General features: G+C 42.1%; 1 protein-coding gene across 11 annotated transcripts in view; it reads right to left on the bottom strand.

The window, feature by feature from the left end:
- Positions 1-1,312: 1,312 nt before the first annotated feature.
- pleca (plectin a) overlaps positions 1,313-15,320 on the bottom strand; it is a 92,715-nt gene continuing 78,707 nt past the window's right edge. For all 11 annotated transcript variants that reach the window (XM_080516156.1, XM_080516153.1, XM_080516162.1 and 8 more), the window contains 3 exons: positions 9,621-12,968; positions 2,302-9,223; positions 1,313-2,224 (listed from right to left, as the gene is read on the bottom strand). In XM_080516156.1, coding sequence (XP_080372282.1) covers positions 3,020-9,223; positions 9,621-12,968 — 9,552 coding nt within the window. In that variant the 3' untranslated portion in view covers positions 1,313-2,224; positions 2,302-3,019. The remainder of the gene's footprint in view (positions 2,225-2,301; positions 9,224-9,620; positions 12,969-15,320) is intronic.

Genomic DNA, 15,320 nt, shown 5'->3' on the forward strand with positions numbered 1-15,320 from the left:
ACCGACAGACACCCATCGCTTCACACTCACCTGTGCTGCAGGGCCACCTGTGCAGGCGCCAGTTGATTGGATGGCGGCGACCCAGCTTGAGGCTGATCCAATTTCCCATTGATGTATATTTAAATTTCCCCCAAATAGTCTGACCAATCAGAGGGCCCACAAGGGCCCCCAGACTGCAGCCCAGGCACAGACTGCTGAAGCTGATCCCAGTTGATAATAATCCAAAGGTCAAAAGAGCAGGGTTTTTTTTTTTGTCACTTTTCACCAAATCAAATTTACTTAGAGCGGCACAACACGTTTAACCTTTAAATTAAGGCTGGCAGTTTCTAAAGTTGCACAAGTTTTGATATATTAACATAAACTCTGTCTTATGTTGCATTTATGAAGTTAAAATGACAACCTCGGGTGGTAAACATATAATTACATTTCATCTGTTTCTGTACCTGATTTTAGATATTTCAATGTTATTTTTCTGCATTTTACACACACGCACACACACACGACACGCACACACTTAAAACATTTTTTATTTTAAAAATCCTAGTTATTATTTTCAAAGCTGTTTTGACAGGAGCCATTAGAGCCACATATGTTCGACCACTGAGTTTGACAGATAAAATTAATTCATGAAGCAGTGCAATGCCTGACCCTGCAATAAAGAAGTGAATAGTGAAATAAATACATAAATGTTTTTTTTAAAATAAAAACAATTCACATTAATCAATGACATTAATTATTTAATAGTGTATTTATTTCATTTTGGCACAATTGATTGATTAAATTGTAATTTTTTTTTTTTACATAAAATAAATTGGTATTGTAATCAATGACACATTTATATATTAAATTCCAAATTTAATGAATTGATGACAAAAATATTTAATGGTATATTTATTTATTTAATTTTGGCATTTAGTTCTCCAGTGTTGAGTATGCATATTGTAATAATCCGGGAACATGTGTCTGTATTTAGTTTTTTGTTTTGTATTTGGTAATTGTTCAAACAAAATCTTTAGGAGTTATTTGTTTTTTTTAAACATGTCAAATATATGAAATAAAGAAAATACTTGTTGCAGCCAACCATTTTACAGATTTGCTGTGAAATAATCATAATAATAATGTCATCAATAAACATTTACTCAAAATGATTAGAGAAAAAAATCTATTGATCAATTATGCTTTTTTTCCAATCAGTGGTTGGACTTGTTGACATGTAAACTTTTATACACCTATTTTTTTTCCTTTTAATATTTTCATTCTTTATTGCCCGGTGCATGTGGTCAAGAAACTAGTGATTAAAACCAAGAAACCATTTTTTTCATTTCCATGTTTATTTACACAGTATAAGGTGTTACAATAAAATTCCTTGTCACCATTTTATTATAAATACACCATTTTAAACAAGGCTTGATAACCATCACTAAAATACATCCTTCAAACCTTTTAAAACAAAAAGACAGAAAAAAAATGCTTTAATGGTTACAACTATATCATTTTGTCCATCTTTTAAATGTTAGTAAATCATGCAAAGCAGAGATATAGAATATGAAAATAAAATGATATAGATCAAATGTGCTGCTTTACAAAGGATAAATGAAATCAGAACAAATATATGTAGTGTAAAATACAAATACTGTGTCTGGTGCAAAGCTTTAAGATCTTTCTCAAAGAGTTAATTCATGGCTTTCAGCAATAGTTTTATATCATTAATATACAGTACATACATTACTTTTGTGTGAACCAAAAAAAGACTTGTATAATGTTAAATTCAGCTGAAGAATATTAAAATAAATCCTTTTTTTTAGCCCTATGTGACTACAACATTTCAGAATGGTTATGTTAAAGACATTATTGTGACAAACTGTAGTCGGACTGTAAAAAGGCTCACGTGATAACACAGTAATTGTTACATTATGGGTAGCGTTGCTTCATCAGTCATGCATGTGTCAGTTTACAGTAGGACACTGCACCATCTCGTAAGACTCAACATCCCAGGTAAAGTGTTACACAGTATTTTGCAGGCACTTAATAAGCATGGTTCTGGCCTTTGGATGACTCTTGCTCGGCTTATAGAAGAAATCCGATTAAACATTGAATGAGTGTGTTGCAGTGAGGTTGCATAATATCATTCATTACAGTGAAGATCATAGTCCAAATTACTGCAGAGGGTCTCTGGAAGACATCTGAACGAAGAGGTGGGGATGTAGAACTGTGAAGGTGATTTCTGAAACATAAAATATACAAATAAATATAAACAAGACTCCACAGAGACAATCATTATTTTTTTTTTCCTGTACTTACCTTTAAAAGAATCCCGAGATGCAGGGACTTTAGCCTGTCGGCCTTGGAGTTGGATGTGTGAAGTCGAGAACTTGTCAGATGGTGTTATTGGTCAGTCACATTTAGCTTAGTCTGGTCTTTGTTGAAGTTTCATGTCCATTTCTCAAGGTTAACATGCTGCTGGAGTGCCAGGTTTTTTGACGGACCACAGGAGATGGAGCAGAGTTCAGGTGTAGGAAGAGTATATGAGGCAGTGTAGCCCAGACAAGGAAAGATCTTGAAGCTTGGCATCATTAAAGTATTTAAGTGTTCATCTTAGGGAAACTCCATATTCTGCTCTGCAGAGTGGATTTTGTTATTTTTCTTTAGCTGATGGATTTTGAAAAACTGACACATGTACCTAAAGTAAACTTTGTACATCTAATTTGGTTCTCTTTAACAGTGGGGCTGAGGAGATTTTTAAACTGTTAACAGTATATGTTTATGATATTGAACTCAGATAATCTCCTCCAGAAATATCAAGTACAGATTTGTGACATATGTCAGGCGAGATAGCATACACAAAAGTAAATGTGAAATGTACAATAAACAAAATTATTCAACCTTTAGAAAATTAAATATTAATATTCCTGTAACAACCCCATGCAGAGCAGAATAAAGGTCATCTTTATTCCACTGAGAATTAGGCATCTGGTGAGTATTGTGGTTTTATAGCATTTGCGTATCTTAGACTTTCGGATCAGTATCGGCGGCTGTAGCTTGGTGAACTGAAGGAGGAAGACGAGAAGGTTGTTGTGAAACTCGATCCAGTGGCATCGAAGCTTCCTCTCCTGGAGCCTGACCTGGAACCAGTTCTTGAACCAGACCGTGACCCACTAGCAGAGCCAGACCCGCTGATGCTGTAGGGACTGTAAAGGCCTTTGCTGGACTGAGACGAGGCTTCAAGTAGTCGCAGACCAGTTCCCTCCTCAATCATGCTTCTTTCCATCGCATCCTTGTAGGAGATCTTGAGCTTGGTTTTTGGGCATGTGAGATATTTTGAATATGCACTAACATCTCGTAACTTCTGCGCAGTGCGTGCATCTAAGGTGCCCTTCTTCACTGCCTCATCTATAGAGACTCTGCCCGTCGCATCTGGTTCCAGTAACCCACCAGTGAGATACTGGACCTCAAGGAATCGTTGTCCCGCTTCATAGTACAACCAGCCTTTCTTAAGAGCTTGCGCTGCTGACATTTTGGTTTTAGTTCTGGGATCTTCAAATCCATTGAATGCCTTCTGGGCTAAAGTGATGCGATCAACCATGATTTTATCCACAAGCCCCTTGTTCATTGCGTCTGCAACAGTAAATTTATCACCACTGTTGGGGTCAATGATGCCTCCTGTGCAGGCCTGGGCTTCCAACAGCCTTTGACCAGTTATGTTGTCCACAAGATTCCTGTGAATAGCCTCTGTGACAGAAACTTTCTCCAATGTGTCTGTGTCCAAGATCCCAGCCACTGGACCGGTTTCTTCAGTTGGGTCATTCCATGTGGTTGCTGGTGTTTTTATTGAAGGTATTGGGCTCATGGTGTAGGAGGAAGAGGAGCCAAATGACGAAGACCTTGATCTAACGCCACTCATGTTTCCAGACAGCATGTCTGCAAATTCTGTGATGGACAGGGTTCCTGCTCGGTATTGGTCCAGGGCTGACTTGTCAATTAGGCCCCTTGAAATGGCATCATCAATATCATACTGCCTTCCAGACCTCCTGTCATTGATTATGGATTTCACAACTCCATCAGAAGAGGTATTGGTAATTTCCTCCCACTCACACTCCTGTTCTGCAAGCTCAAGGTAGGTCTGGTGGTCAATGAGCCCTTTCTGATATGCTTCATAGACAGACATCTCTTTTCCTGACTCTGGGTCCACAATGACTACCCTTCGTTTGCGAACTGAGGACTTTGATGATGTCTTCCTCTCTCGCTTCTTTTCCTTCAGCAGCAAAAGTGCAAAGCCGGTCTCTGGGTCTGTCATACACCTTTCCATGAGCTGCAGGTAGGTGAGGTTTTCCTCAGTGTTTGGGTCAAAGAAGCCTTTTGTGTCATCAGAGGGGTCAGTGAGAATCTCGTTCATTTCTTCATCAAAGAGCCCACGTTCATAGGCTGTCTCAACCGGCAGACGATGGCTTTCCTCTGGGTCAATTATTCCACCCGTAGCAATTTGCGCCTCAAGCAAGCGGATGCCATGGTCTTTCAGGATGAGACCCTTTTTCATCGCCTGGAAGAGTGATATAACTTTGCCTGAATAAGGGTCCTTGTAGCCTGTGACAGCTCGTTCAGCTGAGAGGAGTTTATCTTTGAACTCTGTACCAACTACGCCCAATTTAACAGCTTCAGTGACATTTAGCTTCAGGTTTTTGATGGGATCTATCACATAACCTGTGGCAGCCTGAGCCTCAAGGAGCTCAAAAGCAGTACCTGGTCGAATCATGTTCTTCTTCATTGCTTGGTAGATTGAGAGCCGGTCTTTGCTGGACTCTACAAATACCCCAGCAATACAACTGGTCCCCTCAAGATATTTCTTCAGGTCTCTGCTGACTTCCTCCACGGAAATAGCACCTGCAGTAAGTTGGTTGTATGTTTTCTCATCTATAATCTGTGACCGGCGGAGTTCATCTGCAGTGATCTGCTTTCTGAGACCCTTAAAGAGAAGCCTTTTGTCTGCCAGTGAAAGTAGTTTCAGCCCACTCTGTTTATCTACTCTGCATCTTTTCAGTAGCTGGACATAGGACTGTTTTTCATCCGTTGTGGGATCAGTGTATCCTTTCACATCTGCAGTAGGTTCAGATATTCTGTCAAGTGTCTCCTTATTGATGTATCCACGTTGCATGGCAACATCCATGGGGAGATGGAAATAGTATTCAGGATCCATCAGCCCTCCAGTGGCATTCTGGGCCTCCAAAAGCCTCAGAGCATAGTCTTCTGGTATGAGGTCTTTCTTCATAGCCTGGAAGAGAGAAATGACTTTTCCACTGTATGGATCCTTGTAACCTGTGACAGCTCTTTCAGCAGACAAAAGCTTGTCATGAAGCTCAGGGCCGACAAGCCCCTTCCGAACAGCTTCATCCACTGTTAAAAGTTCATCTTTTACCGGATCAATCATGAAACCTGTTGCTGCTTGAGCTTCAAGGAGATTCAAAGCAACTTCTGGGTTTATCTTTCCACTCTTCATAGCCTGGTAAATGCTGATCTTTGGTGGACTGTCTGACATAATACCAGCTATGCAGCCTGTGCCGAAGAGGTGCTGCTTGACTGATGGCATTTCCATCACCTCACGAATCGTCATCTTTTCTTGTTTCAGGAGGTTGTATGTGTGCAGGTCAATAATCCGAGAACTGTACAGCTCCTCAATGGTAACTCTTCTTCTGATGACATCACAAGACATGCTTGGTTCTGGTTCTAGTGTCTCCCTTTGCTCCATGATTTCAATGATGATAATGAGCATTCTTTCCTTTGTGATTTGTCCCAAGCGATACTGCTCCATGAGGTGGCGTCTCTCCTCCTCAGGAAGCATGTTTGAGTTCATGACTTCCCAAATAGTCATGCTCTTTCCAGCGAAGCTCTTATGTGGGATGTCTATTTGAGTATTTGCTAGATCTGTTTTTGCTTGCTCCTCCGAGCGCTGGTAAGGTTTCTCCGCGGGAGCGGGAGCTTCAACATTAGACAGAGGCAAGTAGCAGAGGCCGGTGGTGGGATCTCTTGTGCAGTTCTCCAGTAATTGTTTGTAAGTGACACTTTCATTAGTGTTTGGATTAGTGAACCCTTTCACGTCCCCTGAGGGTTCATTGAAGGATTTGCACATCTGTTTACTGCAATAGCCACGCTGGATAGCGACTTCATTAGGGACACGGTGGCTACCAGTTGGATCAATTATTCCTCCTGTTGTAAACTGAGCTTCCAAAAGAGGAATGGCATGCTCCCTCAAAACAAGCTCTTTCTTCATGGCTTGGAATAGAGAAATCTTGTTGCCTGTGTATGGATCTTTGTATCCTGTTACTGCTTTTTCAGCTGAGAGAAGTTTCTCATGGAGCTCGGGCCCAACAACCCCAGCCTTCACAGCATCATCCACAGAATATTTCAGGTTTTTGACGGGATCGGTGATGAAGCCAGTTCCAGCTTGGGCCTCAAGTAGTGTAAGTCCAGTGTTTGGTTGTAAAATATTCTTCTTCACTGCTTGATATATACTTAACTTTTCATTTGTATCTTTCATAGTGACACCATCAATGCGGTCTGTGCCCTGTAGATACTTCTTGACTTTTTCAGTTTCACTGACTTCTTTAGGGGTCTTTTTACCCTGCTGAAGCTGTTCGAATGTAGCCTTATCAATAATGTTGGAATCATGCAATGAACTAGCAGTGACTGGTGCCCGAAGACCTTCAAAGCAGGCATCTTCCTTTGTTTGTTCTTCATCTTTTTTCTCAACCATTGTTACCACAATCGTTATTAACTTTTCAATTGTTACTTGTCCCATTCTGTACTGGCGAATCAGTTGTATTCTTTGTTCCTCCGTAATGTATTCTGAATGTATGATTTCCCAAATAGTGACTTTTCTCCCTTTAAAAGGTCCATACTCCAGTTCCATTGTTGCTTGGTTAAAGGCCTCTTGTGTTTTTGCCTCCGTAATCTGTTTGTCTTCTTTTGGTTTTGGGGCCTTCTTTGAAAGAGAAAGCAATGGGAGTCCAGTCTCTTTGTCAGTGATGCATTTCTTCATGAGATTTGCATAGGTTACATCCTCCTGTGAGTTGGGATCATAAAAGACTTTTGTTTCTCCTGTGGTTTTGCTCAAGGTCTTGCTGGTCTCCTCGTCAAAATAGCCACGCTTGCAAGCAACTTCATGTGGGATTCGATAGCTTTTGGTTGGGTCAATAATTCCACCGGTTGAAAGCTGTGCTTCTAGCAGACGGGTGCCATGATCTTTCTTGATTAGGCCTTTGTTCATGGCTTCAAATACAGAAACCTTTTTCCCTGAATAAGGATCTCTGTAGCCGCTGACTGCTCTCTCTGCTGACAGAAGTCGCTCATGTAACTCTGGACCAATGAGACCCGACTTAACAGCTTCATCGACAGGGACCCTCTCATTTTTTACAGGATCAATTACAAATCCTGTTGCTGCTTGAGCTTCCAGAAGATTCACAGCCGTCTCTGGAGAAATTAATTCCTTTTTCATTGCCTGGTAAAAGGGCATTTTCTCTTTGGTTGTTTCATTTATTAATCCAGCAATACTGGGAGTTCCATGCAAAGCTTTTTTCACTGAATCCATCTCAGAGACCTCTTTCACTGTTATCTTTCCATTGCTTAATTTGTTGAACAAGTCTTTGTTAATGACTTTTGACTCCAGCAGTTCATTAGGAGAGACTGGAGCTCTCAAACCATTGAACACATTGTCTTTGTTTTTCTCTTGATCTTCCACAACAGTGATGACAATTTTGATGATCTTTTCCACTGTGATCTTGCCTGTCTTGTACTGACGGATCAGCTCTCTTCTCTGCTCGTCAGTGAAATACTCTGAGTTAATGACCTCCCAGATGGTTACAGTTTTTCCTTTGAACTTACCAAAAGGCACATCAATGTTTGATTTACTCAATGCTTCCTTAGTCTCCAGATCTGTGTATGTTCTCTCACTCTGAGCAGCATTCTCTGTCACGGGTAATATCAGCAGGCCAGTCTCTGAATCCTTGGTGCATTTCTCCAGCAGCTGTTTGTATGTGATTTGCTCCTGAGTGCTGGGTTCTATAAACAATTTGCACTCATCACTAGGCTCAGTGAGTTTCTTATTCATGTCTGCATCAAACTGACCCTGCTTGTAGGCGGTCTGAAGTGGCACTCTGTGGCTATTGATAGGGTCAACGATGCCACCAGTTGCAAGTTGCACATCGAGGAATTTGGTACCCTGCTCTTTCTCAATGAGCCCCTTCTTCATGGCCTCATAAACGGAGATTCTGGCTCCAGTGTAGGGGTCTTTAAAGCCAGTGGCTGCTCGCTCTGCAGACAGGATCCTGTCATGGAGTTCAGGGCCAATCAGGCCCTCCTTAACAGCTTCATCCACTGAGAGGAGTTTGTTTTTCACTGGATCAACAACGTAGCCAGAAGCTGCCTGAGCTTCCAGGAGCATCGTAGCCGTGTTGGGAGTAATCTTGTTCTCTGACATGGCCTGATAGATACTCATTTTCTCTTTGGAAGGAGTCAGTACTCCTCCAACACAGTTCTGCCCCTTAAGAAGAGCTTTAATCTTATCTGTCTTTCCAAGGTCTTCCACAGAGACTTTGCCCTTTTTCAGTTTGTCAAATTCCTTCTTGGTCAGGACGCCAACTTCAAAAAGTCTTTCGGCGGGAACTTTTTCTCTTATTCCATCAAAGGCAAATGGTGATTCTCCAACTTTCTTCACTCCATCTGCATCAACAGAGCCGTTGAAGAATTTCTTTGTTGTTGTTGCTACAGTCATGGAAACCAGCTGCTCCTCGGGAACCTTTTCAGTCTGAACGTCAATTTCCTTCGTCTTGGATGCACCCTGCTTTGCAGCACCTTGTAGATTCTGAAGTTTCTCTCTTAGCTTTTTGTTCTCCTCTTCTAACAGCTTTTCTTGCTCAAGCCTTTTCTTTTCAAGCACTTCCATTTCGCTCTGCTTGTTTTTCATCTCCGCTTCGGCTGCCATCTGCTTCTTCACGGCTTCGTCCATGATCGTCTGAAGCTTCTTCTTCTCCTCTTCCATGAGCTTTCTCTGACGTTCCTGTTCGTCCTTGAGAGACTTGGCCTTGTTTACTTCATCCTCAAACTGTTTCTCAAGTTTCTTCTTCTCATCTTCCACGTCTTTTTCTCGTTTCAGCAACAGCTCCTTCTCGGTGAGGAACGACTGCTGAAGTTTAGTTTTCTGCTGCTCAATTTGTTCTTGTTGAGCATTTGCCATCTGTTGTGAAAAAAGAAAAAGAAAAAGTTACTGAGCTGTTCATGAAACATCACAATTTACAATTAACCTACATACATTTGTAAAATAAGAGTCTCTCATCTATTATATATTCTTAGAGTCCGATAAGCCACAAAAGCATTTTTTTGTCTGAAGGTAATTCTAAAGTGAACACGACTAGTTTGATCTTGTATCACTGATCTTTAGCTTCAACTCTGACATTACATAATATACACATTTCAGTTTTGTGTTTTGAATTACTTTCATATAAATTGCTGGGTGTTACGTCAAGGCTGCAATTTACATGAATAGTAAAGATATACTCTACAATAGTTAGTATGTTGGATTGGACTACGTTAATCACAAGGTTTTACAACAATGTTAATCTGGGTCACAATACCTCTTTGGATTTTTTCTGAAGCTCCTCAGCCTCTCTTTTCAGTTTCTCTCGCTCTTTCTCAAGGTCACTTATGGCTTTCTTTAAGTCGTCTGCCTCTCTTGTGCTCTGCAGTCTCTGCGTCTCCAACTTCTGCACGACAACTTCTGTCGTTTGCTTTTCTGTGGTTTGTAGGCGAGATTTTGCTTCGTCGGCTTGTTTCTTAAACTTCTTTGCCTCCAATTCAGCCTTTGCCTGAGCATCGCTGAGCTCTTTCACTCGCAATTTCAGTTTCTCTGCTTCGGCCGAAACCTCCAGTTGCCTTTTCCTCTCGGCCTCCAACGACTTCTGGAAGTCCTGCGTCTCCTTGTCAAGGCGCTGTTGGATCTGTTGTTTGTCCTCCTGAAGTTTTTTAGCCTTTTCTTGTGCCTGGTTCTTCTGTTTCTGCAGCTCCTCTGCTTCGGCTTTCAGTTTTGTAGCCTCTTGGATGGCCTGCATCTTCTCCTTCAGCATTTTCTCTGCAAGCGCCCTCTGCTCCGCCAGGTTGGCCTCAGCCATCTGCCTCTGTCTGGCTGTTTCTTCAGCCTCCACACTGAGTCGAGCAGCTTCCTCTGCCAGGCTCTTCATTTTCTCCGCTTCCTCCGCCAGGAGCTTCTGTGTGCCATCCTTGTCTTTTTTCATGAGACGCTTATTCTCTTCCTCAATCTTGAGCTTCAGTTTCAAGAGCTCGTCCATCTGCTTCTTAACTTTGGCGAGTTCATCCTCTACCTTTGCCTTCTGCTTGACGGCGTCGTTGACTTCACCTTTAACTCGCTGGAGCTCCTCGTCCAACACGGCCTTCTGCTTGTCAGTTTCATCCAGCTGCAGCTTCACCACTGTGAGTTCCTTCTCCACCTGAGACTTCTGATTGAGAGCCTGTTCAGCCTGCTTTTTGTGTTTGGCCATCTCTGCATCAGCCTGCTGCTTCTGCTTCAGAGCCGCAGCCTCGGCGGCAGCCCGCTTGGAAGCCTCGGCCTCTGCGTCCTTCTTCAGCTTCTCCGCATCTTTTTGAGCTTTGGCTTGTTTAGCGGCTTCGTCTTCTGCAGCTTTTTTCTGCTTTTCAGCCTCCTCGGCTTTCTGACGAAGCAACGCAGCCTCTTTTTCTGCTTTCTCTTTGGCTTTCTCTGCAGCCCGGGCAAGTTTCTTAGCATTTTCAAACTCCTCTTTCAGCTTATCCTGAGCAAGATTACCTTCTTTATTCTTACTGAGAACGTCCTGAGCGTTCTTCTCGGCGGCACTGCATTTTTGCGCTGCCTCTTTGGCCAAAACAACTTGCTTCTCTGCGTCTTTTTCAGCCTTTTCTTTCTGTTTATTCGCTTCGGCGGCTTTGTTTTTGAGTCGCTCAACTTCCTCTTGTGCAACTTTGCATTGCCGAGCCGCCTCCTCCTCGGCGGCGGTGCTCCTCTTCACCTTCTCCTCAGCTTCTTTCCTCTTCTTCTCTTCATCCGCTGCAAGCTTCTTGAGTTTCTCTGCCTCTTTTTCAGCTTTGACTTTACTTTTCTGCGTCTCATCTGCAATATTCTTAAGCTTTTTTAATTCCGCCTCCAGACCTGATTTCTCTTTAGTAGCTTTCTCAAAGTTGATCCTGATGATGTGGATCTCTTCTTCAACCACACGCTTCTGAATCAAAGTTTCTTCCACCAGGGTTTTTTGTCTTGTCAGCTCAGTGTCCGTTGAGCTCTTCAGATGGGTGATTTTCTCTTGAATATCTTGTTTGTGCTGTGCAGCTTGGTCTTCCAGCAGCTTCCTCTGATAAGCTTCATCCTCAGCCTTTCTCTTGAGTCTTTCATTCTCTGCCTCCTTCGCTTTCAGGGCAATCTCTGCATCAGTCTTGAGGCGTGTCGCCTCATTGATGGCCGCCAGTTTTTCCTTGAGAATCTTTTCAGCCTCCGCTCTTTGCTTCGCCGCCTCGTCCTCTGCCATCTGCCTCTCTTTCTTTGCCTCTTCAGCGACGGATCTCAGGCGAGCAGCTTCGTCAGCGAGTTGCTTCATCTTCAGCGCCTCAGACTCAAGAAGCTGTTTGCTCTTTTCGGTATTTGTCAGCGTTAACTTGTCGGCCTGAACTTTCTTCTGCAAGAGAGCATCCATTTCACTTCGAACCTTCGCAAGCTCATCTTCAAGTTGTTTTCTTTGTTTTTCCGCTGCATTGACGTCATTTTTCAGGCGCTGGAGTTCGTCGTCCAACAGGCCTCTCTGCTGCTCGGCGTGGTCGAAGTCAGCCTTTAAACGGATATACTCTTGTTCTGAAGACAGTTTCTGTTGTGCTATCTGTTCTGCAAATGTCCTTTGTTTATCAAGCTCTTTCTCTGCATTCTCTTTCTGCTTGAGAGCAGCCTCTTCAGCTTTAGCCCTTTTCTTGGCGTCTCGCTCTGCTTCGACCTTCTGCCTCTCTGCTTCATTCTGAGCCTGACTCTTCTTCTGAGCCTCCTCCTCAGCTTGTAGCCTCAGGCGGAGCGCCTCGTTGGCTTTTTGTCTCCATGTTTCAAGCTCTTTCTCTGCTTCCTCCCTGGCTTTGTCAGCCTCTTCTTGTTGTTTCCTGAGTTTTTCAGCCTCCTCCTGCAGCTGGAGCACAGTGCCCTGCTCTCTCTTAAGAGATTCCTCCAGTCTCGTTGCCCTCTCATTGAAGGACGTGGCTTTGGATTGCAGCTCGGTAGCAGCACTTTTCTGCGCCACCTCCTCCACCACCTTGATCTGCCGCAGTTTTTCCTCCTCAGCTTGTTTCATGCGCCTTTCCGCCTCCTCGGCTTGCATTTTAAACCTGTGCAGATCATCCAGGGCCTTCTGCTTTTGCTTGGCTGCCTCCTTTTCTGCTTCGGCTTTACGTTTCAGTTCATCTTCAGCATTCTTCTTTTTCTGAGTCTCCTCAGCCACCTGCTTGCGAAGCCTCTCTGCCTCCTCCTGAGCTGCTTTCCTGAGCTTCTCGGCCTCTGCGGCTCTGTCTCTGAGCATCTGTAACTCGCCCTCAGCCGTGCCCTTCTGCCTTGTCGTCGTCTCTAACTGAAGTCTGATTATGTGGAGTTCCTCTTCAATCCTTCTGCGACTGACAACGGCCTCCTCCAGCTGCTGAGTTTTGGACTTGATCTCCTGCTCGGAGAGACTCTTCACCTGATGCAGCTCCTGCTGTATATTCTGCTTCTGCTTCTCTGCATCCACCGCCACATCTTGCCTCTTATTGGCGTCTTCCTTCATTTTCAACTTCAGCTGCTGGGCCTCTTGTTCTGCTTTGGCCACAGATTTAGCTTGAGCCTCAGCCAGCTGTTTCTGTTTATCTAACTCGGCCTGTACCTCAGCCAATCTTTTCTTTTCCTCTTCTTTTAGTTTTTCAGAAGCTTTCTGTATTAGTAGAAGCAAAAGGGGAGTAAAAGGACAATTAGAGAATGTTAGAGGAGTTAGATTATAAAACGTCAATATAAAGTAGTTGTAGTACATGTAGGTACATAAAAATGTAAATACATGAGAATAAGTTACAGCTAAAAGTTTATTATCTACCAACAAAGAATGGAAATAGCTAGAGAGAGATACTGTATTGGGAAATGCTTGTCATGTTCATTCAATGTATGGCACACAAAATGACATTTTACTTCACAACACAGGACAACAGTACATTTTTGCCATCATGCATCTGAGGTATTTTAAATGATCAGTGTTTACAATCAGTCTAATGCTTCACAGCACCGTTTGCTGTGTTTACATTATGAACAAGTGGAAATTAACACAAAACCATTTTCCATTATTTTCTTCAGGAAGTCAAAGGAATTTCAAAAGATGTGTGTAATTGGATATCAAAAGGGATAATTGAAGCATAATTCAGTCATTGTTGGATATTTGGGGTTTGAGCACTACTGCTCTAGTAAAACACCTTTTAATGTATAGGGTAATGCAGAAATAAGCAGGGGATTATAATTTGGAAGAATGCAAAATAGTAGTTCAATCTAAAGACCCAAAGAAGCAACCTAAAATTTTACTGTAAATAATTGTGTTATTTGGAGTTTTCAATGTCGACCATTAGAAGTTGGAGATATAGAGTATCGTCACTTTATGGAACAGCGTAGTGATGGAGCAAACACAGCATGATTTCATGAAAAACACAACATGAGTGAGCTTGGACTGACATAAATATGAATGCAAGATTAGGTGGGGATACACCAGACAACAGATACAGCCTATATGAAGGGGTGATTTCTACCGTCTCTGGAAAAATGACCATTTCATATCAAAGTGATGGGACACTTACAAGGAAGGTTCAACACTTCAGAAACCTGTCACACTGATAAATAACAGAGCTTCGGTTCAGGACAGTTATTTATCCTTAATTGTCCACAACAGGGATGCCAAACTCCGTTTAGTTCAAGAGGCACATACGGAACAATTTGATGTCAGAGGGACCAATAAAGAGAGCCTATTAAACTAAATACAGACAAAACAAATTGTTTAATGACGGATTGAAATTTTCTTTAACAGAAAATTCTCACAACACAGGATTTTGCAGCTTTTGCAGAACATAGTTTCAAAATACAACACTGAGTTTTTGACTTGGTCTTATGTTCTCAACGTGTCCTCAAACTAGCTTGATCTCCAGTGGAGCTGCAGTTTGTCATTTTAACACATTATTCATCAAGCTGAATTTGACTCTTTTGCAGGATTGTTTTGGCCCATAGTCTACGTGTTTTATACCAATGGCCTACTGCCTAAAAGATTCATTGAAACAAACAGAATTCACTACTATCCAAGCAAGCGAATAAACAAGTTTTCAGTCGCTTTTTAAGGAGTTTTACATCAATGAAGACATTCCCATAAAAAAACAGGAAAACTTTTTTCTCAATTATTTTCTCATTTTTAATCTTTAGGAGATGGAAGGAATTTTTAATTTCAGTCTTAACTATAAAGGTTCATATGCATTAATGTCTCCAATCGTTTACATTCTGATGCTTTAAGTTTTCAAAATTAACATAACTGTTGGAAAATTGATTGAAATGTGACACATTTGCTCATTTTGAAACGTTGATAAAGTCAGACACACTGGCTTTACTATCGAAGTGAAACAATTAGGATTTATGAAAGATTTCTAAATGGTCTTGAACCTTCCCTTGTTCATAAACAACACAGGATGAAAATAGGAATGAAATGGACCAAGAGGGTTGTTTTCAAATACCTGAAGCTTTGGGGGGGGTTAATTCATCTCTTTAAGTGCGTGACTACTATTCATCATGACAAAGCACTGGTGAGCAGGTCGGCAGGATCAAACACAACAGAAAGTTAGAAAAGAAGAAAAGTGGGGAAGGGAAGCAAGGTATATTTAACTAGGTCAAAAAAAACTATGTGTCTGAAGGCAGAGTGAAACCTTCAAACCACTGTGGGTGATTTCAGGAGGAAATAAAGAAGCAAAGGCCAAATTAAAAATAGCCGGAGAAGCAAGTTGAGCAGTTTGAAAATGTGGGCTGAGAATCTAAACTAATTCAAGACTCTGCGACATGACCAGTCTAAATACAGTGTGGGAGAATGAGAGACACACTATAGTTGGGATGTGATGTGCTGCGACACCAGGATGAAACAGTTTGCTTCACCATTCTACACTTCACCTCATAGTATTGACTTAACAGCCTCATTCACCTTAAAGGCCGACATTTTGGTAATATTGGATGACAAATTATTTCCCATACATTAAGCTAGTTCACGGGCGAGGGT

The sequence above is a fragment of the Blennius ocellaris genome (genome assembly GCF_963422515.1).
Source record: "Blennius ocellaris genome assembly, chromosome: 20".
In the NCBI taxonomy this organism is placed as follows: Eukaryota; Metazoa; Chordata; class Actinopteri; order Blenniiformes; family Blenniidae; genus Blennius; species Blennius ocellaris.